Source organism: Oculina patagonica, chromosome 2 (genome assembly GCF_052425735.1).
Source record: "Oculina patagonica isolate OP01 chromosome 2, crgOcupat, whole genome shotgun sequence".
Taxonomy (NCBI): domain Eukaryota; kingdom Metazoa; phylum Cnidaria; class Anthozoa; order Scleractinia; family Oculinidae; genus Oculina; species Oculina patagonica.
In genome coordinates this window covers 44,760,186-44,782,335 of record NC_135759.1, presented here as the reverse complement: position 1 = coordinate 44,782,335, position 22,150 = coordinate 44,760,186, and the positions used below count along the sequence as shown (strand labels likewise).

At 37.2% G+C, this 22,150-nt stretch overlaps 1 protein-coding gene across 2 annotated transcripts in view; it reads left to right on the top strand.

The window, feature by feature from the left end:
* LOC144644782 (matrilin-1-like) overlaps nt 1-22,150 on the top strand; it is a 52,541-nt gene that overhangs the window by 24,629 nt on the left and 5,762 nt on the right. Inside the window, exons 1-6 of one of the 2 annotated variants that reach the window (XM_078504317.1) lie at nt 4,481-4,596; nt 14,102-14,216; nt 19,530-19,628; nt 20,014-20,049; nt 20,688-21,127; nt 21,802-21,964. In XM_078504317.1, coding sequence (XP_078360443.1) covers nt 19,568-19,628; nt 20,014-20,049; nt 20,688-21,127; nt 21,802-21,964 — 700 coding nt within the window. In that variant the 5' untranslated portion in view covers nt 4,481-4,596; nt 14,102-14,216; nt 19,530-19,567. Of the gene's footprint in view, nt 1-4,480; nt 4,597-14,101; nt 14,217-19,529; nt 19,629-20,013; nt 20,050-20,687; nt 21,128-21,801; nt 21,965-22,150 lie in introns of those variants that run through there. The other variant, XM_078504318.1, reaches the window with a different exon arrangement.

Below are 22,150 nucleotides of genomic sequence, written 5' to 3'. Positions count from 1 at the left end.
GACACTAACAACGGCTGCGAGGGAGACTACACTGATGCCTCTTTTTGTAAGGTTAGGGAAAACCCATCCGATATTCTCCCGAATCACTTGACGCGTTCTGACTAGTATCGTCAGTAAAAATAGTTGATGCTTTTGAATTTTGATGTTATCATTCGCCGTTGTCGAGAATGTCAAAAAAGTATCAAGCATCCCTGGGATAAAAGAAGAACAGAAGCCACCATTTCAATGTAACCAATCACCCACGTCGATGTATCTTGTCTTTATCTTGTCTGTATTTCATCTTGTAGTATGTAAGTGTCATCAGCAACCCGAAATCAGAAAAACGCGAACACTTTTTTAACATAACCCACCTCCTCAACTGACTTTTTAAATTAACTTTCCCCTTTTAGTCTGTTCGGACTGTATATTTGCCAGAGAAGGTCTTAGTAGGTTTCAATTTTGATTCTTTCTACTAAAAAAACGACCGTCCGTTTATTTTCCTTATTTTGATGTAGCCATAAACCTTCGCTAAAAAGTAGGATAGCGTGAATACCTTAAACACACACGCAAACACATACGCAAAACACTTCAAAAAGGAAAGCATGAATGACACCTATTTTTAAACATTTATCAAAAATACTGGTGGTTGCACGTTTATTATTTCGCGTCTTGCATAGCCTCCTACGCAGACTTTCGTTTGGCTCGTCACGAAATCTGTCCTTTCGTTGAGAAGGAAATATTGCATTACGAGCCAAAAGAATGTCTGCGTAGGAGGCAACGTCTTACAAGAAAGTAAAATTATTTTATTCTACCACATATAAATTACATGTAAAACTAAACTTCGGTCTCACCCGTCTTTTTACGTGCTTGTAAAATTCAATACCGTCGCCATAGAAGCAAAGGTGAATACGCATGCGTTCAACGCGGAGGTAAAATTCTCATTCTACAAATATCTCCTATGTTATGTATATAACAACTATTAAGTTCGAAGGAAAAGGGGACTGCAACCAGTCCACAAGCTTAATGAATCCTGTAAGCCAGTTGCATGAGTCTTAAGACGAAAATAGCTGTTTAAACAATAATTTGGAACACTTTACTTTTAAACATGTAGACAGAAAGCACACTCAAGCACTTATCACTAATGTACGTGAACAAAACCTGTACTGGTTACATTGGTAGTTTAACTGAGATCGCGTGATGTTAGCTGTAATGCTTTATGTACATTTTTATTTTCGGTTGTATGGCTATATATGCTCCCCATCAGTATAAGCAATTTTTACTTGCCATCTGTATAACTTTATGTAGCCCATATAATGTTTGCTCACAGAAAGAATTACCGAAAACGCTCTGCACCAGGAACAGGCGGGATTTGCTTTTGGAAAAGATGAAAATAACAATAAATAAATAAAATAAAATAAACTAAACAAATAAATCGACTTTGCTTAAAGAGGGTTGTACGTAACCGTCTTGCGACTGGCAAACGTGTGACCCTCGGATTCCCGATCGAATTGGACATCGAAAGTGTTGGCTGTGGAGGGAGGAAAACCGGAGAACCCGGAAGAAAGAAAGAAGCAAGCGCTTTCACCACTGCGCTATCCCTACTCCCCCTTATATAAAATGAACGGGCTTATACGTATATGTAGACTCAATACAGCAGAACAAATGTCTGAATGTCACCTATTTTTATATATTGGTTATCATGAATACTGATGGCTGCTTGTTTAATATGTTCCATTTTTCTACAAAATATTCTTTTATTTAACCACATATCTTTCAGAAAATGTGTATGGCTATATTTTAGTTTCGCCTGCCTGCAAAATTCCAAGTTGATATTCGATACACGCACACTTTCTAACGGGCCCATGAGACTCTTGCTTGTTACTTAGGAAAATAAATTATTGTTAACATTACACTTTACAAATTACACTTTGCGTGCTTGAAACAGGATAACGTGTCAATACCTTAAATCATACACGCAAAATAAGATAAAATTATCAGTTTCAAAATAGACCCAATACAACAAAAAAGTATGAATTACACCCTTTGTGTAGACATGTTAATTATGAATACTGGTGGCTACTATTTTGGTATTTTTCGTACAACAAAGTAAAATTTATTTATTTTTACCACGTATAATTCAGAATAAGTATGGCCTTACTTCAGCCTCGCCTGTCTTTTTACATGTTTGTGGAATCATTGCCGTTGCCAAAGAATTTCACGCGACCGTAAAAACACACGCAAACACACACGCAAAATTAAATAAAGTTAACGGGTTCGCAACATACACAATACAGCAAAAAATATGAATAAAACCCAATTATTAAACATTCGGATCATAAAAACTGCTGGCTGCTATTTAGTATTTTTCGGATCTTATTAAAATGTAACATTCTTTAATTTAACCACACACAATTTATGTGTATGACTGTTCATCAGACTTGCCCGCCTTTTAACGTGCTTGTGAACTTCATACGTTGCCAAAGGAGCGAAATTTTCATGCACAAGGATATGAAAGAGTTTACATGTATCTCTAGAACAACAGAAGGACAGAAGTTACCATTTCAAGGCAACCAATCAGGAAAGTCGAAGTGTAATCAGCAACCAATAGAAAAATGCGACAACAGTTTTAGCATATCCCACTTCGTCAATTGGGTTTTTAAATAACAGTCCTTATTTTAGTCGGTTCAGACTGTGTGTTTCCCAGAGAAAGTCAGGTGAGGTAAGATTAAGACTGAGCACTTTTATTCAAGTTTGTTCATGTTCTTTCTACGTATTACATAGACTTGCCCTAAGTCGCTCGTTTTTTCTTTGCATTTATAGTTCCTTAAATAAAATCGCGTTGAAATCAAGCGCGAAAGACCACTTGAGTAAAATCACCTTTGAAATCGCAGGAGATCGCACGGGATTTATTTCTGTGAACGCGCGCGCGAAGGAAAACAAATGACACTTGCCGAGGAATGGCTCGGAACGAGCGACTCGTGTCACTTGCAGGAAATCGATTCTGGCTGACGTTTATTGCGGCGAAAAATTGCATCATGCTTGTGTGCACTGAATGGGTTTCTTTTATTGTATTGACGTCAGTTTCGTGCGCCGTGTGCAGCTGACGCGCGCTGTGGCGTGTGTTAAAATTGCGCTTTTCTTCTCTTTTTTGTGGGAAATTATACTCAAGGCCCTTGATGGCTCTCTCATTTCTGTAAGATTTAAAAGGGACAGGCACAAAAGAAGACATTTGTGTTGTTTGTTCTAAAACTGGTTTAACTGACGATGTGAGAAGCAAACAAGTCTGCTCAAGAAGTTAAAAGCAAACAAAAGCTTTCTGAACTGCTTGCAATTGTGAAACAGTTTCCTAGTTTCCAAATAGTAGGTTTTATTTCAAATAATTTATTACTAGCTAAACCCGGTTTCGTTAGAAAAACAACATTGATCGCCTTCTCATTTCGTGATCTGTAATGGTGAACAATTAGCGCCATGTCATGTGAGACCATTCAGATAAATGCTTCGTCTGTTTGCGAGAAAGTATTTTCTTGAAAAGTCACATTAGGTTGTAATTAACTGTCCTTCTCATTTGCTTTTAAACAGTCACGTTATTTTTCCTTGAAACTCGAATGTCAACATTATCACAAGCTTTCCCTGAACTTAACCAATTATTTTTAAATGTAACCATAAACAAACCTCCTTCGCTATCCCTACTTGGAACCCAAAAGCAAACAAAGCACTGGATCAATTACAGACCTTTTAAATTTTGTAAAATGGGAATATGTTGCTATGGGAAAAAATCAGCTTATCAGAAATTTACCAAAATAATGCATCGACTCAAAACCAATATCGCCACCCTCCAAAAATTGTGATTTGCAATCGTGAAACAGTTTCCTAGTTTCCAAATAGTAGGTTTCATTTCAAATAATTTATTTCTCGCTAAACCCGGTTTCGTTAGAAAAACAACATTGATCGCCTTCTCATTTCGTGACCTGTAATGGTGAACAATTAGCGCCATGTCATGTGAGACAATTCAGATAAACGTTTCGTCTCCGTTTCACTTACTATGTGCTTTTAAACAGTCACGTTATGTATCCTTTAATTTAAGATGTCAACAAAGTCTTCTGAACTTAACTAATGATATTCGTAGGTAACAACTGGCACCCCTGCTTCGTCATCATTACTTCGTAGTGTTTGTTAATTTATTTTAAGAAAATGAAATTTTTTGAGCGTTATTTTCGCCTTGTTTTAGCCTTAAATTTGAGTTTCAAAATACAAAAATAACTGCTAGTATTCACACTCTCTATGGCTGCTTATACTTTTGTTGAAGATTATATGATAAGTGAGAATTTGCAGTTTTTTGAACTCGGCGAAAATTCTATATTTATGGGAAGGTGAATGCAACTAAGCATGCGCTGTTTGCAGGCCCAACTGGCGCCAGTAAGTCAAGATAGCTGAAACCAGCAATTAAACACAATTTTCGTTCTTGACATATGCCAATTTTATATTTGATCGATACTATCGAGGGCCACGTAAAGCACAGAAAGCCACCGATTGCATTCAGGTCTTCACAGAGAGCTAACCAGTAACGAAGGCTTATTACAGAAGAAGAAAACACCTGAACGAGAAAATCCCACTGCGGTGAGTCATGTTTGTGGCAAGTTTTGCAATATTAACACTGAGCTAGTTAGTATGGTTGCTCGCGTTTTCGTGCTCTAAAGCCATGTCAAACGAGTTCATGAGGATAGTTCTCACTCTTTTGAGTGAGAACTATCCTCAGGAACTCGTTACAAGGCTCCAAAACATATTTTACTCTTGCAAAGCCGACCGCAAATAAAAAAAATTATAGCAAAATCGTACATCAACAAAGTCAAAGAAAACTGTTCATGCTAGAATTTCTTCTTCTTGGATTCTGTTAGTGAGGAAACGTGTGGACGTTTTTAGCCAATAATCTATTAGGCAAGATATGTCCTGACCGATCCTGAGAAGATCGATCGTTTTTAGCCCTTTTAAGCTTTAAATGTTAAAAAGATATTCGAAGGAATCCTTTAAAAGAGTAAAATTCACATGTCATATTTTTATAGTTTTGTGTTTATTTGAATGGCTGCGGATATTTTACTTGTAAATATAGTAGTCAAGGATGCGAAATTTATGCACCGTTTTAGCGCACTGTGCCTTTACGCCGTCACTCGGATTAATTAGTTCTTTTAGTAAAAAAGTTAAGCAATGTTTCGTGTTAAAAGCGTTGGTTCGCGTCTTCATAAGTATCAATTAAATGTTAAGCAAGGTTTCGTGTTCAAAGCGATGATTCGCGTCTTCATAAAGTATCAATAAAACGTTAAGCAAGGTTTCGTGTTCAAAGCATTGGTTCGCGTCTTCATAAAGTATCAATAAAACGTTAAGCAAGGTTTCATGTTCAAAGCGTTGGTTCGCGTCTTTACAAGTATCAATAAAAAGTTAAAATTTGGTGTTCAAAGCGCGGGTTTGGGTCTTCGCAAATGCAAGTAACAATAAACAGTAGATCAAGGTTTCGTGTTCAAAGCGTGGGTTCGGGTCCCAGAAAGAATTACCGAAAACGCTCTGCACCAGGAACAGGCGGGATTTGCTTTTGGAAAAGATGAAAATAACAATAAATAAATAAAATAAAATAAACTAAACAAATAAATCGACTTTGCTTAAAGAGGGTTGTACGTAACCGTCTTGCGACTGGCAAACGTGTGACCCTCGGATTCCCGATCGAATTGGACATCGAAAGTGTTGGCTGTGGAGGGAGGAAAACCGGAGAACCCGGAAGAAAGAAAGAAGCAAGCGCTCTCACCACTGCGCTATCATGGTTATCATGAATACTGATGGCTGCTTGTTTAATATGTTCCATTTTTCTACAAAACATTCTTTTATTTAACCACATATCTTTCAGAAAATGTGTATGGCTATATTTTAGTTTCGCCTGCCTGCAAAATTCCAAGTTGATATTCGATACACGCACACTTTCTAACGAGCCCATGAGACTCTTGCTTGTTACTTAGGAAAATAAATTATTGTTAACATTACACTTTACAAATTACACTTTGCGTGCTTGAAACAGGATAACGTGTCAATACCTTAAATCATACACGCAAAATAAGATAAAATTATCAGTTTCAAAATAGACCCAATACAACAAAAAAGTATGAATTACACCCTTTTTTTTTTTTTTTTTTTTTTTTTTTAATATCTTTATTGCCATTTTAACATTGTACAAATGTTACAGTGTAAGAAAAAAAAAGAGCAGACGTAAGTTACAATTAAGTTACGTAGTTTATAAACTGTTACAATTTACATATGAAAATAAAGGTACAGGTACATAGGAAAATAAAGTAAATGAAAAAATATAAAATAAATAAACAAGGAAATAAGCTTACATAAAGTCTTTCCACTTTAATTCGAAATTGTTAATAGTTTTATTTCTAACTGCAATATGTTGTAGAGTATCCAATCTGTTTTTTAGAAAAGGAGGAAAGCCGTCAAAAGGTACATCATCGCAGTCTTGGGTCGTACAAAAGATATAATACTTAGCTACAAGTGATATGTAATTTAAAATATCTTTTGTTTGTATGGCGTTGTCATGCCAGCCGTAAAGGATATCGCGTTCTGAAAGAGTAATTGTATTTTGTTGTTTTTCGGACCACCACTTTTGAAATGCAGTCCAGAAATTAGAAATTTTTGGACATCGGTAGAGTAGATGAGGCAATGTTTGCGGCTGCGTTTTACATAAATGACAAGTTTCAGAGTCGCATAAATTCATACGAAAAAGCGAATACCTGGTAGGAAGTATATTATGGATGATTTTATATTGAAAGATTTGAAGCTTTGTTTCGATCGTAATTGCAAAAGGGAAGTTGTAAACATTTTTTAGGCTTTCTTGGGAGAAACCATACCGTAGAAGTCTTTGTTCAGCAGTTGGAGGTTGGAAGTAATGATCCGTAATAGCTGCATAAACAGAACGGGTGTTAATAATATTGCGTAAAGGGGATTCTTGCGACGCATTTTCGTTTTCAAATTGGTCTTTTGCTGCTTTGATTTCGCATCTCCAGCTTGGTGGAATTGCGTTTATTAGACCATAATAAGTTGTGAACGGGATTTTCAGCTGAAAAGTTTGTTGAAATGTGGTATGCGATAAGAAACCAAAATCATCATCAAGCAAGTCGCTAATAAAGGTAATGCCGCTTTGGTGCCATTGTTTTAAATAGATCATGTGTTTGTTTATTAAGATGTTTTTATTATTCCATATAATTTCATTTTGCCGTTTAATATTGTCTTCTGAGATAATATGTTTGTTTTCCTGCCAATGCTTTAATATCACTTGGTAAAAGGGTGGTGCATTGTTTAGATCAAGTTGCCTTGAATTGTATCTGCAGTTTAATAGGAAAGAAAGGCCGCCATGTTGCCTAAAGAAATGTTCAATGAGAATTTTCCAGGAGGAGGAAGAGTTTTGGTGTATCCTGTTAATCCATGAGATTTTTAAAGCGGTTTCCATTACCTTAAAGTCAATCATTTTTAGGCCGCCTTTGTTTTTTTGTCCTATGACTGTAGTTTTCTTTATTTTGGGAGGTTTACCTTCCCAAATAAAATTAAAAATCATGTTGTTGATCGTGTCAGGCAAGTCCTTTGGTAAACTGAGGTTAGAGCTGTTGAAAATTAATTTGGATAAGGCTAGAGTTTTAACGATATTTATTCTGCCAATTAAAGTCAGTTTCCTATTTTTCCAAATATTCAAAACTTTTTCCATACTTCGCAACTTTTCGTCGAAGTTAAGCTTATCCGCTTTTGTGGTGTCGTAGGAAAAGAAGACGCCTAAAGCGCAGATCGGGTCGACGGGCCATTTAAAATTGAAAGGTGTATCACATCTATTTTTCCATTTGCCGAGCCACATAGCTTCGGTTTTGGTGGAATTGACTTCTAGGCCGGAGACAACCTTAAATTGGTTTAGCAGTTCGAGTAAATGGGGAACAGATTCTGTATCGCTAAGAAAGACTGTGGTGTCATCTGCATACATGGTGGTTTTTATTTCATGGTTTCTTATTGTAATTCCTTTAATAAGATCGTGATTTTTGATGGCTCTTGCGAGAAGATCAAGACCAATAACAAAAAGAAGGCCTGATATTGGACAGCCTTGTCTCACTCCACGAGTTAAAGAAAAGAAGTGAGAAGCGTGACCATTGTTGAGAATACAGCTAGAAATATTTGAATATACAGTCTTGAACCATTGTAGGAAATCGGGCCCAAAGTTAAAGAGTGTGAGAGCCTTCTCCAGGTAGTTCCACTCAATTGTGTCGAAGGCTTTCCGGAAATCGACAAAAACGGCGATGCCAGGCGAATTTTCTTTATCCAAATGGAACATCAAATCTTGGATCAATCTGATATTTTCTCCAATGTATCGCCCTTTCACATAACCGGTTTGGTCGGGATTTATTATTTTAGGTAATACCTTTTCTAAACGATTAGCCAAAACTTTAGTGAGAATTTTGTAATCAACGTTTAAAAGAGATATTGGTCTTAGGTTCTCAAGGATGGTTTTGTCTTTATTTTTTTTGGGAATAAGCGAAATTATACCTCGTCGTTGGGATATCGACAAGGAACCGTTAAGAAAAGCATAATTAAAACTTTCAACAATTAGAGATTTAAGCTCAGGCCAGAAAAATTTTAAAAATTCAGTCGACAGACCATCGGTACCCGGAGTTTTGGCTGCTGCAAATTCTTTGAGTGCTTTGAAAGCCTCATTTTCTGTAATCAAACCTTCACATAGAGCCTGTTCATGGTCCGATAAAGCTGAGATGTTGCTGGGATTAAAGAAAACGCCCTCTTCCGGTTTCTTAACATTTTCCGCGTGTTGCGAGGTATATAGCGATTTATAAAATTTACTTTGTTCTTCTAAAATGTCAAACTGGTTAGTTATGACAGAATCGTTCGGTAGCTTCAGTTTAGAGACTAACTTTCTGGAGTGGTTTCTTTTTTCAAGGTTTAAAAAATATTTGTTGTTGCGTTCTCCTTGTTCATGCCATCTTGCGCGACTCCTGATGATGGTGCCGCGAGTTTTAAGTGCCATTATTTTTTCTAGACGAGCTCGAGTAGAATTAAGTTCACAAATTATTGGCCTGTTGTTTCTATTCTTTTCGGCTTTTGTAAATAATTCGTTGATTTTCTTTTGGAGGAAAACTTCTTCATCTCGTCTTCTTCTTGCTTTGATTTTTGAAAATTTGACAGTAAAACCTCTAATTTCCATTTTGACAAGATCCCATTTTAGGCCTAAGTCTTCAACGTCTCGGTACTTTTCTATGAAGTTTGTTAAGTTTTTGCGCAAGTCAGAAACGTATTGCTTATCTTCAAGAAGGGAAGAGTTAAATTTCCAAAAGCCAGGTCCCTTTTGTTGTTTCAACTCTTCGCTTAATAGATGTAATTGTATCGCAGAATGGTCTGTATTTGGAGCGTACAAAATATCACATTTGATTGTAGTGCTACTAAGCTCTTTCGATATTAGAAAGTAATCTAGGCGACACTGGACCTTAAAAGACTTGTTTCTCCATGTAAATTGTTTTGCAGTCGGATTTAAGGAGCGCCAAATGTCACACAAACTGTAAAGGTGACATAAATTATCGATTTCTTTAATGACGGATTGTTTTTTTGAAGTAGGATTCCCTCCTTCTTTGTCACTTGGTGAAAGAGCGCAGTTAAAATCACCACCAATAATAAATTTCTCTTGCGCGAACTTGCTGAGAGATTTTTGAATCTCCTTAAAAAAGAGAACTTGTTGGTTAGTGTCGTTTGGAGCGTAAACATTGGTTAAAACGATTTGACAATCATCAAGAGTGATCTTTGTGCTAAGAAACCTTCCGTTTTTATCTCGGACTACCTCGTCAATTTGGCAATCTAATTTGGGGTTAAATAGGATCATTACTCCTCTGCTGTGATATGTTCCATGATTAAAAAGAACTTTTCCGCCCCATTCTGTTTCCCAGATTTTAGCGGTTTCGTTGGAGCTGTACGTTTCCTGAAGAAAGATAACATCCTTATTTTGTTTGTGAAGCCACCTAAAGATGGAGCGTCTTTTTATCGATTTATTTAGCCCTCTTACATTAAGAGAGAGACATTTCAGGTTTAGTGTGAATATTCCAAAGAAAAAGTAACAATGGCATCTTTTGAAGACCAGAAAACATGATGTACCTTTGACAACATTCCTCTTGGGGATTTGTAGATAGGAAAAGTAGGTTGATTCGTCATAGTTGTTGAATGGTTATAAATTTGCAAAGGTGTAAGAAAGAATTTAGCATTTTCAGATGGTATTTGATGAATCTGGTAGAATTTGCATAAGGTGGAAGCAGTATATGATATACAAACAAAACTAAAAAGCCAAAGAACAAAAACATTGAAACAACTATTACCACGAGAAATAATTTTAAGTAAAATAAAATAGGCTCTAAAGGCCTGAACGCAAATTCGGTAATCGGTGTGCGTGTTGGTCATCAAGGAATAATATTTTATAGACAAAATCTAGCGGTGCTCCGCACAGGAAAAAAAGGTCTACTTTTTAAATAGGAACCAAACAAATAAATAAGTAGATAAGTGTTACGAAGGTTCGCTTCGTGAAAGTTAGTACTTACTCGACCGTTGTTTCGTATGTAAAGTCTGTCGCCGAAGCGTTTATATCCGGTGATTCTTCGTCATGTTCCGCGTCTTGATCTTCTTGTTCGGCGTTTAGCCAGCGGGCAGGGATGTTGAAATGAAAGTAGGCTTTTCCGTTGACAATAAGTTTGTCCCCGTTTACATGCGCTTTGTTTCTTGGATCTCTTCTCGCTCTCTTCATAGCCGGGACTAGGACATCTTTTCTCAAATCTTGGACGCGCTTCGGAAGATCTTCTCCGAGATTTACATGAGAGTTTTTGAGGTTTCGTCGTAGCTTCCAGACTTTGTCTCTGTCGGCACGGCATGTGAAGCGGGCAATTAAGGGCCTTGTTCGACCTCTGCTGCGTTTTCCTAAACGGTGAACACCGCAGAACATAACTGACTGTACTTCTGACGGATCCATTTTGAGATCTTTAATGAGAACTTGTTTAACCAACGCTTTGCAGTTTTCCTCCTGTCGCTCGGGTATTTTGTAGAATATCAAATTCCATCTGCGACTATAGATTTCTTGCTTAATTATGTCGTTGTCGTGTGCAGCTTGTTCGCGTTCGCACTCGTTAATGCGTTCGAAAACCTCTTCGTGTTCCCTCTGTGTGAATTGGAGAGACTCTCCAAGCTCTGTTGATGTGGTTTTAATATTCTTAATTTCTTCTTTGGCCAGTATTAATTCTTTCTCCAGATGAGCGATACGTGCCTCGCGGTGTTTCGCCTCCTCCTCAACTTTTGTAACTCTGGTGATGATGCGTTGAAATTCCGACACCGTCAGTTCAACAATGGCGTCGCTGTCTTCGTTGTCTTCAGTTGAGCTCACTCTGAGCCTTTTCTTCTCGCTCTTGTTTTTCTCAGTTTTTGGGTCCACTGGGTCGGGCATGCTTTAACGCAACAAGTCAGCAAATAAAATGGTCGAAAAAGTTGGTAGTTCCTTAGTTAATTTTGAAATAAAGTGCTGATTTTGCGGAGCACTTGATAAAGCGTGTGTTCAGAACCGCGGCATCACGTGACCTCGAATGATAATGAATTACACCCTTTGTGTAGACATGTTAATTATGAATACTGGTGGCTACTATTTTGGTATTTTTCGTACAACAAAGTAAAATTTATTTATTTTTACCACGTATAGTTCAGAATAAGTATGGCCTTACTTCAGCCTCGCCTGTCTTTTTACATGTTTGTGGAATCATTGCCGTTGCCAAAGAATTTCACGCAACCGTAAAAACACACGCAAACACACACGCAAAATTAAATAAAGTTAACGGGTTCGCAACATACACAATACAGCAAAAAATATGAATAAAACCCAATTATTAAACATTCGGATCATAAAAACTGCTGGCTGCTATTTAGTATTTTTCGGATCTTATTAAAATGTAACATTCTTTAATTTAACCACACACAATTTATGTGTATGACTGTTCATCAGACTTGCCCGCCTTTTAACGTGCTTGTGAACTTCATACGTTGCCAAAGAAGCGAAATTTTCATGCACAAGGATATGAAAGAGTTTACATGTATCTCTAGAACAACAGAAGGACAGAAGTTACCATTTCAAGGCAACCAATCAGGAAAGTCGAAGTGTAATCAGCAACCAATAGAAAAATGCGACAACAGTTTTAGCATATCCCACTTCGTCAATTGGGTTTTTAAATAACAGTCCTTATTTTAGTCGGTTCAGACTGTGTGTTTCCCAGAGAAAGTCAGGTGAGGTAAGATTAAGACTAAGCACTTTTATTCAAGTTTGTTCATGTTCTTTCTACGTATTACATAGACTTGCCCTAAGTCGCTCGTTTTTTTCTTTGCATTTATAGTTCCTTAAATAAAATCGCGTTGAAATCAAGCGCGAAAGACCACTTGAGTAAAATCACCTTTGAAATCGCAGGAGATCGCACGGGATTTATTTCTGTGAACGCGCGCGCGAAGGAAAACAAATGACACTTGCCGAGGAATGGCTCGGAACGAGCGACTCGTGTCACTTGCAGGAAATCGATTCTGGCTGACGTTTATTGCGGCGAAAAATTGCATCATGCTTGTGTGCACTGAATGGGTTTCTTTTATTGTATTGACGTCAGTTTCGTGCGCCGTGTGCAGCTGACGCGCGCTGTGGCGTGTGTTAAAATTGCGCTTTTCTTCTCTTTTTTGTGGGAAATTATACTCAAGGCCCTTGATGGCTCTCTCATTTCTGTAAGATTTAAAAGGGACAGGCACAAAAGAAGACATTTGTGTTGTTTGTTCTAAAACTGGTTTAACTGACGATGTGAGAAGCAAACAAGTCTGCTCAAGAAGTTAAAAGCAAACAAAAGCTTTCTGAACTGCTTGCAATTGTGAAACAGTTTCCTAGTTTCCAAATAGTAGGTTTTATTTCAAATAATTTATTACTAGCTAAACCCGGTTTCGTTAGAAAAACAACATTGATCGCCTTCTCATTTCGTGATCTGTAATGGTGAACAATTAGCGCCATGTCATGTGAGACCATTCAGATAAATGCTTCGTCTGTTTGCGAGAAAGTATTTTCTTGAAAAGTCACATTAGGTTGTAATTAACTGTCCTTCTCATTTGCTTTTAAACAGTCACGTTATTTTTCCTTGAAACTCGAATGTCAACATTATCACAAGCTTTCCCTGAACTTAACCAATTATTTTTAAATGTAACCATAAACAAACCTCCTTCGCTATCCCTACTTGGAACCCAAAAGCAAACAAAGCACTGGATCAATTACAGACCTTTTAAATTTTGTAAAATGGGAATATGTTGCTATGGGAAAAAATCAGCTTATCAGAAATTTACCAAAATAATGCATCGACTCAAAACCAATATCGCCACCCTCCAAAAATTGTGATTTGCAATCGTGAAACAGTTTCCTAGTTTCCAAATAGTAGGTTTCATTTCAAATAATTTATTTCTCGCTAAACCCGGTTTCGTTAGAAAAACAACATTGATCGCCTTCTCATTTCGTGACCTGTAATGGTGAACAATTAGCGCCATGTCATGTGAGACAATTCAGATAAACGTTTCGTCTCCGTTTCACTTACTATGTGCTTTTAAACAGTCACGTTATGTATCCTTTAATTTAAGATGTCAACAAAGTCTTCTGAACTTAACTAATGATATTCGTAGGTAACAACTGGCACCCCTGCTTCGTCATCATTACTTCGTAGTGTTTGTTAATTTATTTTAAGAAAATGAAATTTTTTGAGCGTTATTTTCGCCTTGTTTTAGCCTTAAATTTGAGTTTCAAAATACAAAAATAACTGCTAGTATTCACACTCTCTATGGCTGCTTATACTTTTGTTGAAGATTATATGATAAGTGAGAATTTGCAGTTTTTTGAACTCGGCGAAAATTCTATATTTATGGGAAGGTGAATGCAACTAAGCATGCGCTGTTTGCAGGCCCAACTGGCGCCAGTAAGTCAAGATAGCTGAAACCAGCAATTAAACACAATTTTCGTTCTTGACATATGCCAATTTTATATTTGATCGATACTATCGAGGGCCACGTAAAGCACAGAAAGCCACCGATTGCATTCAGGTCTTCACAGAGAGCTAACCAGTAACGAAGGCTTATTACAGAAGAAGAAAACACCTGAACGAGAAAATCCCACTGCGGTGAGTCATGTTTGTGGCAAGTTTTGCAATATTAACACTGAGCTAGTTAGTATGGTTGCTCGCGTTTTCGTGCTCTAAAGCCATGTCAAACGAGTTCATGAGGATAGTTCTCACTCTTTTGAGTGAGAACTATCCTCAGGAACTCGTTACAAGGCTCCAAAACATATTTTACTCTTGCAAAGCCGACCGCAAATAAAAAAAATTATAGCAAAATCGTACATCAACAAAGTCAAAGAAAACTGTTCATGCTAGAATTTCTTCTTCTTGGATTCTGTTAGTGAGGAAACGTGTGGACGTTTTTAGCCAATAATCTATTAGGCAAGATATGTCCTGACCGATCCTGAGAAGATCGATCGTTTTTAGCCCTTTTAAGCTTTAAATGTTAAAAAGATATTCGAAGGAATCCTTTAAAAGAGTAAAATTCACATGTCATATTTTTATAGTTTTGTGTTTATTTGAATGGCTGCGGATATTTTACTTGTAAATATAGTAGTCAAGGATGCGAAATTTATGCACCGTTTTAGCGCACTGTGCCTTTACGCCGTCACTCGGATTAATTAGTTCTTTTAGTAAAAAAGTTAAGCAATGTTTCGTGTTAAAAGCGTTGGTTCGCGTCTTCATAAGTATCAATTAAATGTTAAGCAAGGTTTCGTGTTCAAAGCGATGATTCGCGTCTTCATAAAGTATCAATAAAACGTTAAGCAAGGTTTCGTGTTCAAAGCGTTGGTTCGCGTCTTCATAAAGTATCAATAAAACGTTAAGCAAGGTTTCATGTTCAAAGCGTTGGTTCGCGTCTTTACAAGTATCAATAAAAAGTTAAACTTTGGTGTTCAAAGCGCGGGTTTGGGTCTTCGCAAGTATCAATAAAAAGTTAAGCAAGGTTTCGTGTTCAAAGCGTTGGTTAGGGTCTTCACAAGTGTCAATAAAAAGTTAACCAAAGCCATAGTTTAGTGTTGAAGGCGTTGGTTCGCGTTTTCATAAGTATCAACAAAAAGTTAAGCAAGGTTTCGTGTTCAAAGCGTTCAACTTGGTTCGCATCTCTAGTTAAGGTTTCATGTTCAAAGCGTTGGTTCGCGTTTTTACAAGTATCAATAAAAAGTTAAAATTTGGTGTTCATGCCGTTGGTTTGGGTCTTCACAAATGCAAGTAACAATAAACAGTAGATCAAAGTTTCGTGTTTAAAGCGTGGGTTCGGGTCCTCACAAGAATCAATAAAAAGTTAAGCGTGGTTTCGAGTTCAAAGCGTTGTTTCGCGCCTTCACAAGTATGAATAAAAAGTTTAGCGTGGTTGTTTTCGTACTTCGGGTAATACAAGGCGTTTTTATTCAGACTTAGGTAAACCATTTCTTGATACGCCTGATCAACGGCACAAACAGCAATCTACCAGAGGTCTAGCAAGCACCTCTGGGGAGCTAAGCTCCACAGCTAACTCGAATAAACTGCACAAAACTACTTGTATTTATACCCAAATCCTACAGTACACATTTGTCTATGTGACCGGAACTGGAACTCACTTGGATTACTCAACGCCCTTGACCAAAGTCTAACTGATGACTAACAGTGTTGACAACAGAAAACAGAAACATGGCCAGTAAACCCACACACAGGATTTACCTAAAGGAACTGGGTGTTTACCCACTTAATCACTCCTACAGTAAAGGCAACACAGACCTGCACAATAGTAAGCGAGTTAAATCATATAATTACGTGATCTGACCTCTAGAGTAATCTACACAATAACGCAACAACTTTCTAGACGGTGAGAGTAAACTGATCTGCTCACGTCTGCAACATTGCGTAACAGGTCACGGATAAAAATAAAACAACAGTACAACAAAAACTATCGCTAAACTTATTTCGAAATTCTGTTCAAAACCAAGCAAAGTGACACTGTCACATTCGCCCCTCCTTTTGCTCATTATGTCCCCATATGAGCTAAACAAAAATAAAGCTATCTAACAAAAGCCCACAATATAACGTGACAATTACTTAAACGACATGTCCATTTTAATAGTAAAACTAGAGTCTCTTGTGAAGAACTCACGCATCCTGCACTCGTCTGAACTTTTCTGCTTCTGGTGACAATGGAGTCTTCCTTAGGTTAGACGTCTCCAAACTGGGAGGGCGATTTGCGCCAAGTGACCTCGTAAGAGTGTAATCACTAAACAAATCGAGTGGCTGTCGTCCCCATTACACCAAATCCCTCAGTTACGCAAAAACACAGTAAAACATTATAGTCACGAACTCGTAAACAGCTAATCTGCTAACTGCTTGCTACAAAGTCAACTCCGGGTAAATAACAACATTCAGTCAGTCGTCTAGCAGGGTAAACCATTCCTTTCTGCGACGATATCCTTGTGCAAGCATGGCCGAAACGTCCAAAAACAATATTTTTAGCCAGTGTCAACTTATTAATTCGAATTTTTAACATGCCTGGCTACAACCCGCACATTTTTATTTGTATTGTATTGTTGTACATAGTGAACATATGAAAGACATATATGTGAACTGCGCATTAATGATGGAATGAATGCTTAGAAATTTTTGTATGTCGATATTAAACAGTTCTAACTGCAGTGTGTGTAAGCAATGGAAAAGCGGTGGCTCGAAAATTTGTGACCGACCCCTTCCTTTTGGCTCAAAACTGACTGACCCACCCCTGATAGGAGGTTAAAAATTACATGACCCACCCCCTTTGCTAAAAAATCAAGGAACCAATCATTTCTTTATTATCTGTCAGGAGCTGGAGGTTTTTGATTTGACATCAGTTTTTTAAGTGAAATTCCCTACATATACTACCCTAATTCTCCATGATGGACACTGCTGTCCCATGTACGTCTTTCCCGTTTCATAACACAGCAAAGAAGAATGAATTTATCACTTCTTATGCTAGTCTTTTGTAAGTTTTCTACATATTTGTATGTAAAGTCCAAGGGAAAATTTAGACACAAACATATGCGAAAACTGAAACAGTATGTAATGTTAATCCATAAACAACTATTGAAGAGTTCAAATTTTTATACAGAAATTGATAACAGAAACTACAACCACTGTCCATCATTCATATTTTGCAAAGTGTTTGAGTTTACTGGTATTAGACTGCTTAAAGCCCAGCGTGAATCTATGCAGGTTGAAGAGAGACAGGCAAACCTGATGTTATGATCACAAGCCATCTAGGGGGGACAGGAGGCATGCTCCCCCTGGAAATTTTTATATTTGGGACTTCTGAAACCGCTAGAAATTCATTAAAAAATGCTCACATGGAGAAATTTTTTTCTTGGAACTATAAAAGTTTAAAGTTAGTTAATAAATAAGATGGCCCACCCCCTACGTGTGATCAAAATTACATAACCCACCCCTTTTCGAGGGCTCAAAAACTGATGACCCACCCCCTTTCTGCTCCGGCCCACCCCCTATACTTATTGACCAGTCCCTTAGAATTATAAAATAAGCATTTGTATAAAAACCTCTTTTAAACGGAGTTCGAGAGTTTATTGGATTTTAAAAAACAGTTTGGCAGTTGGTTCGATTGATAGAGACAATGATCTAAACTTCAAACGTTTTATTTCTACGATTAATTGGTACAGTTTTTTTCGTGAAAAGATAAATACTGGATACGGGTTAAGCCTGGGACTACTATGAAAATATTTCTAAACTTTGTTAAATAGACAAGAGAAACTCAACTAAGAAAGCATCGCCGCGATCACCTTGATTTTAATATTGCCTGGGTCGTGTGTGTCGAACTTTCGAAAGCTTAAATAATGCAAAAAATGTTACAATGCAGAAAGTGAGAACGGTGAATTTTCAAGAGCTTCTCAAAAAAGCTTCAGATACGGCTTAAAAATGTTTAGCGCTTTGTTGGTGCAGAAAAAGCTACAAAAGTTTATGTATTCAATGGTCGCCTATGAAAGATTGAAGGCTCGTAACCCCGTGAATTTTTGGTGCTGCGATCCTGAATTTCCCTTAACTTTGCTTAAAAATCACTTGCCCACAGTGCAGGAAGATTTTAATGAGGATTTCACGAAGAAATGTACAAAAGTGTACTTTGGCGCATGCGCATAAGCCAAAAATTGGACTGGATTCAAAAGAGCTTGTCAAGAATATCAATTTAAATTCCGATTTAATGTTTTGTCAGTATAGTCTTGACAATGCTTTTAAACCAAAAAAAATTGTAATTCAAAATCGATTGAGTTTGAAGTTTGGAGGTAGATGGAAGTTTACAAAGCAGTGCGGGAGAAAAGTTGGCGAGGAAACCCATGGATCGCGACCAGGGAATTTGAGCTGCTTTAATTTCACATGTCATCAGATCATTTTGTGATGATCATATAAACATATGTTTTGCTAGGGTCCTAGTCAGCCCACGTCAGCTCTAAGGGTAAATAAATTTTATTGATTGATTGATCGATCGAGGTCAAGGATTGTTTCCGTGCCATTAAATCTTTGACGTGGGACTATTCAAAGTCATTTGAATGCCTCTCTCCCATTGGTGTAGCAATGCAATATTAACCATTCCCTTCAACGTGCACCACAGTTCTAGGTCTTTCGACGGTAAAACACCACGACTACAGTTTAAATGTCGCGCCCCGCCCTCCCTCCCTTAGCGATCTGTGTTCGGTGCATCTACTTCCAGCGGAGCGTTTATTTTGTCTTCGGGCGTATCTACCTTGTTTTCATATCTTTCGCGTTTGTTGTTGACCGCTTTTTTTCCCAGGACGCCCGAAGAAAAAGTCACATCAAGTTATAATAATAATAATAATAATAATAATGTATGCTCAAATTTAAGTCAGAATGTATTTTTAGCCATTGTAAATATTTTAGAAATAGAGAAATAAAATTAATAATAATAAAAATAATAATAATAATAATAATAATAATACTTTATTCAAACACAAATGGTTGGAGCTGTATTGCATCTTACAGTAAAAATTGTTTCCCGCAAAGCCTGAGCGGGCAACATTACAAACTCTATGACGTCATAGGGTATTAATGCAATGTTGCCCGCGAATGTTGACCGACGACCGCCTTTTTTCTAAGTCATCGTCGTGCTATACAACAAAATACTTACAATGACTGGATCCCTCCGGAAACCAGTTAATTTTGTTTCCCGAGAATCTCAATATTTGAGATTCTGAGATATCTGAGATTCGAGAAAATTAAACTTCCCTCAGGAAAAGTCGTTCGGAGATGGCTGAATTGGTTTTTGATGTTTGATGTAGCCGCGATCTGCACCAAATTGTTAAGATGGCCAAGTTTTAAAGCTAATTGCGCAATTAGAACTGAAACATTTCTCTTGATGTTACACTTATTTTACAGTTTGTACTTGAAAGGAAGGTGTAGACGTTCTAACTGAGATGGGAAACTTCACTGGTTCGTTCTTTTTCCTCGTTTTTCTCTTAATATGCGATAGTTATGGTAAGTTTGTATTTTCTGTTTTGATAATGATAAGTTTGATGACGTTTTGAGAGAGTGATAATTGGCTAACTTAATACACAATATTATGTCATTGTCAACGTATAACTGGCAGTGGTATGTTCTGTCAGCCTTATGAAAGCAAATGATTTATTTAGCGGATACGGAACGTGGAAACAAAAGATGGAAAACAGATTACGAAAATCCATTCTTCAGTTCAACAAAATATATTTTTTAAAAAGAATCTACCTTGCATGTACATGTATTTTGACTTAATGTGGTGTTTTACGCACAGTCCTTCAGATGTTCTGATGATAAAACGTTGTTTGCTTTTGCTGTTAACTGATTCTACGCTAATGCCCCATTGACACGCTGTTATTCATTTCAGGTCTACCGCGGAGAGACTTGGCATCATCGGATGAAGGTAATGATTTCTGCTTTACATGAACCGCATTTAATACGTGCATTGTGGGTATTTGTCCAACTTCCCGATCAAAATTAATTTTCCATTATCTTTTTTGTCGGCAAAAAGGGTTAAAACACAAATATGATAAGTCAAAACCATTAGCTGTGCTTTGCTATTAGCTGAAAGTGAACTTTTGCCGACCAGGGGTTACCGTCCAAGATCAAAATAATCGTCGCAATTAAAAAAGAGATAAGCTAGCTCAACCTTTTGCTAGTTATCACAGTTCCATTAACGGAAATTGTACACTAAAATCGCCTCTATATGACATAAACAAAAGAAAACGATAAGTTTTTGTATTAGTTTTTGTATGTTTCATGTGTAAGAGAATATATCTTGTTTTGAGGCAGCTCTCTCATTTTTTTCAGTGTAATTAACTCACAGTGGACGAACTAGTGAGCTTGCATGATAAAACTTGCTTGATAAAAAGTTGCTCAGTGGCAGTACAGGAAATATTTCTTATCATATTTCTTATAATATTTTCCTTGGTGATTCGGTTTTTTTTTGTCGCATTTATTTTTAATTTAAAGAGTACGCGCAACAAGTATACGCGTATGCTGCAAAGATACAGAACAATGTTGATTTCTTATTCAATTTAGATGAGTGTCATCAGATCATGGATATCGCCATTCTGGGTGATATATCTCAAAGTATGAAGGAAGCTGACCGCCATCAGCTGGTAGATATCGTCAATGCGTTGGTGGACAAACTTGGTGTGTCTGCAGCTGCCAATCACTTTGCTCTTGTCACTTTTGGTGATAGTGCAACAGTTCACCACAACTTTTCAAACACGAATTACCACAATGCAAAGAACGTGAAGAGTAGCGTGGCTGATGCATTAAAAGTTGTTCCAAAAAGAGAGGGAACTCGAACAGATTTGGCTGAGAATCTGGCGTTGAACGATTTGTTTACCAGGGAAGGAGGAGACAGACCAAATGCCAGGAATGTTATGCTAATCTTTACTGATGGAATACCGTATATTGCTAGTTGGGATAAGGAACCACAAATTCCGTTTGCGAAATTGACAAAAGATTTGGAGGTACTTCTACTTAAGTTTACTTGATTTTACCTTCTGTGAAACACCCTTTTTTGAGCCCCTGGGAGACTTCCATTTGAAAGGGGCAGGGATGCTCGTTGAAAACTATGAAAAGAAGAGTGCAATCTGAGCTTGGCTGGAGCTTTTCTTGTCCCCTAAAAGATACCAAAATAAAGAAAAATGGAATTTACATTCGTACATTTATTCGAACAACGAGACTTTGAAGGCTAAAATTTTTGCTGTATTGCCCGAAATACCCTAAATGAGACCAAAAATCTGAAATTTACACCCCTACATATTGCAAGTTTTACCCTTTAAACGAACCCTGAGGTAATTGTGATCAATATGAGAGAGATTAAGCATGGCGTAATATGGCAAACGACAAACGAGAAACGAGGTTGCCTTTCATTTTGTTTCATTTTCATGGAATTCTCAAATTAATCCCTCATAAAAAATAGAGAAAAAATTCAAATTCACGACAAACACAAAACCACTCATTTTCTCGTACGAACGTCCAACGGAAAACGGCAGCATCGAGGACTGATGTGTGTCAATTCAAGAAAGCTAATGATTTTTCTTTTAGATGCCCTGCTTTCTCTAAATTTCGCGAAGAAAGTATTTTGCGCAACCCTCATTATGATATACGTTCTAAAATGCGCTGCCATTTATTAACGCAGGCTAAAGATGTCACTATCAAGGTTATTGGAATTGGCCAAGACGCAGCGAACAACATGGACAAAATGAAACAGACAGCTGGTAAAAAAGGAAAAGTGGTTCTTTATAGCAATTTTACAGTCCTGTCGAACAAGCTTTATGAAGATTTTAAAGAGTTCGTCTGTGGTAAGTTGGGATTGTTACATATAAGAAAATCTTGATATTATGATGGTGCATAGATAGATGAATAGTTATAACGCGAACACTGATAGAATTTAAAAGGAAGAAACATTAAACTGATTGTAATTAAGTGTCTTCTTAAAATCTATAAGATGCCTAGCGAATGGGCTTTTTAAGCTCCATTCCACAGCA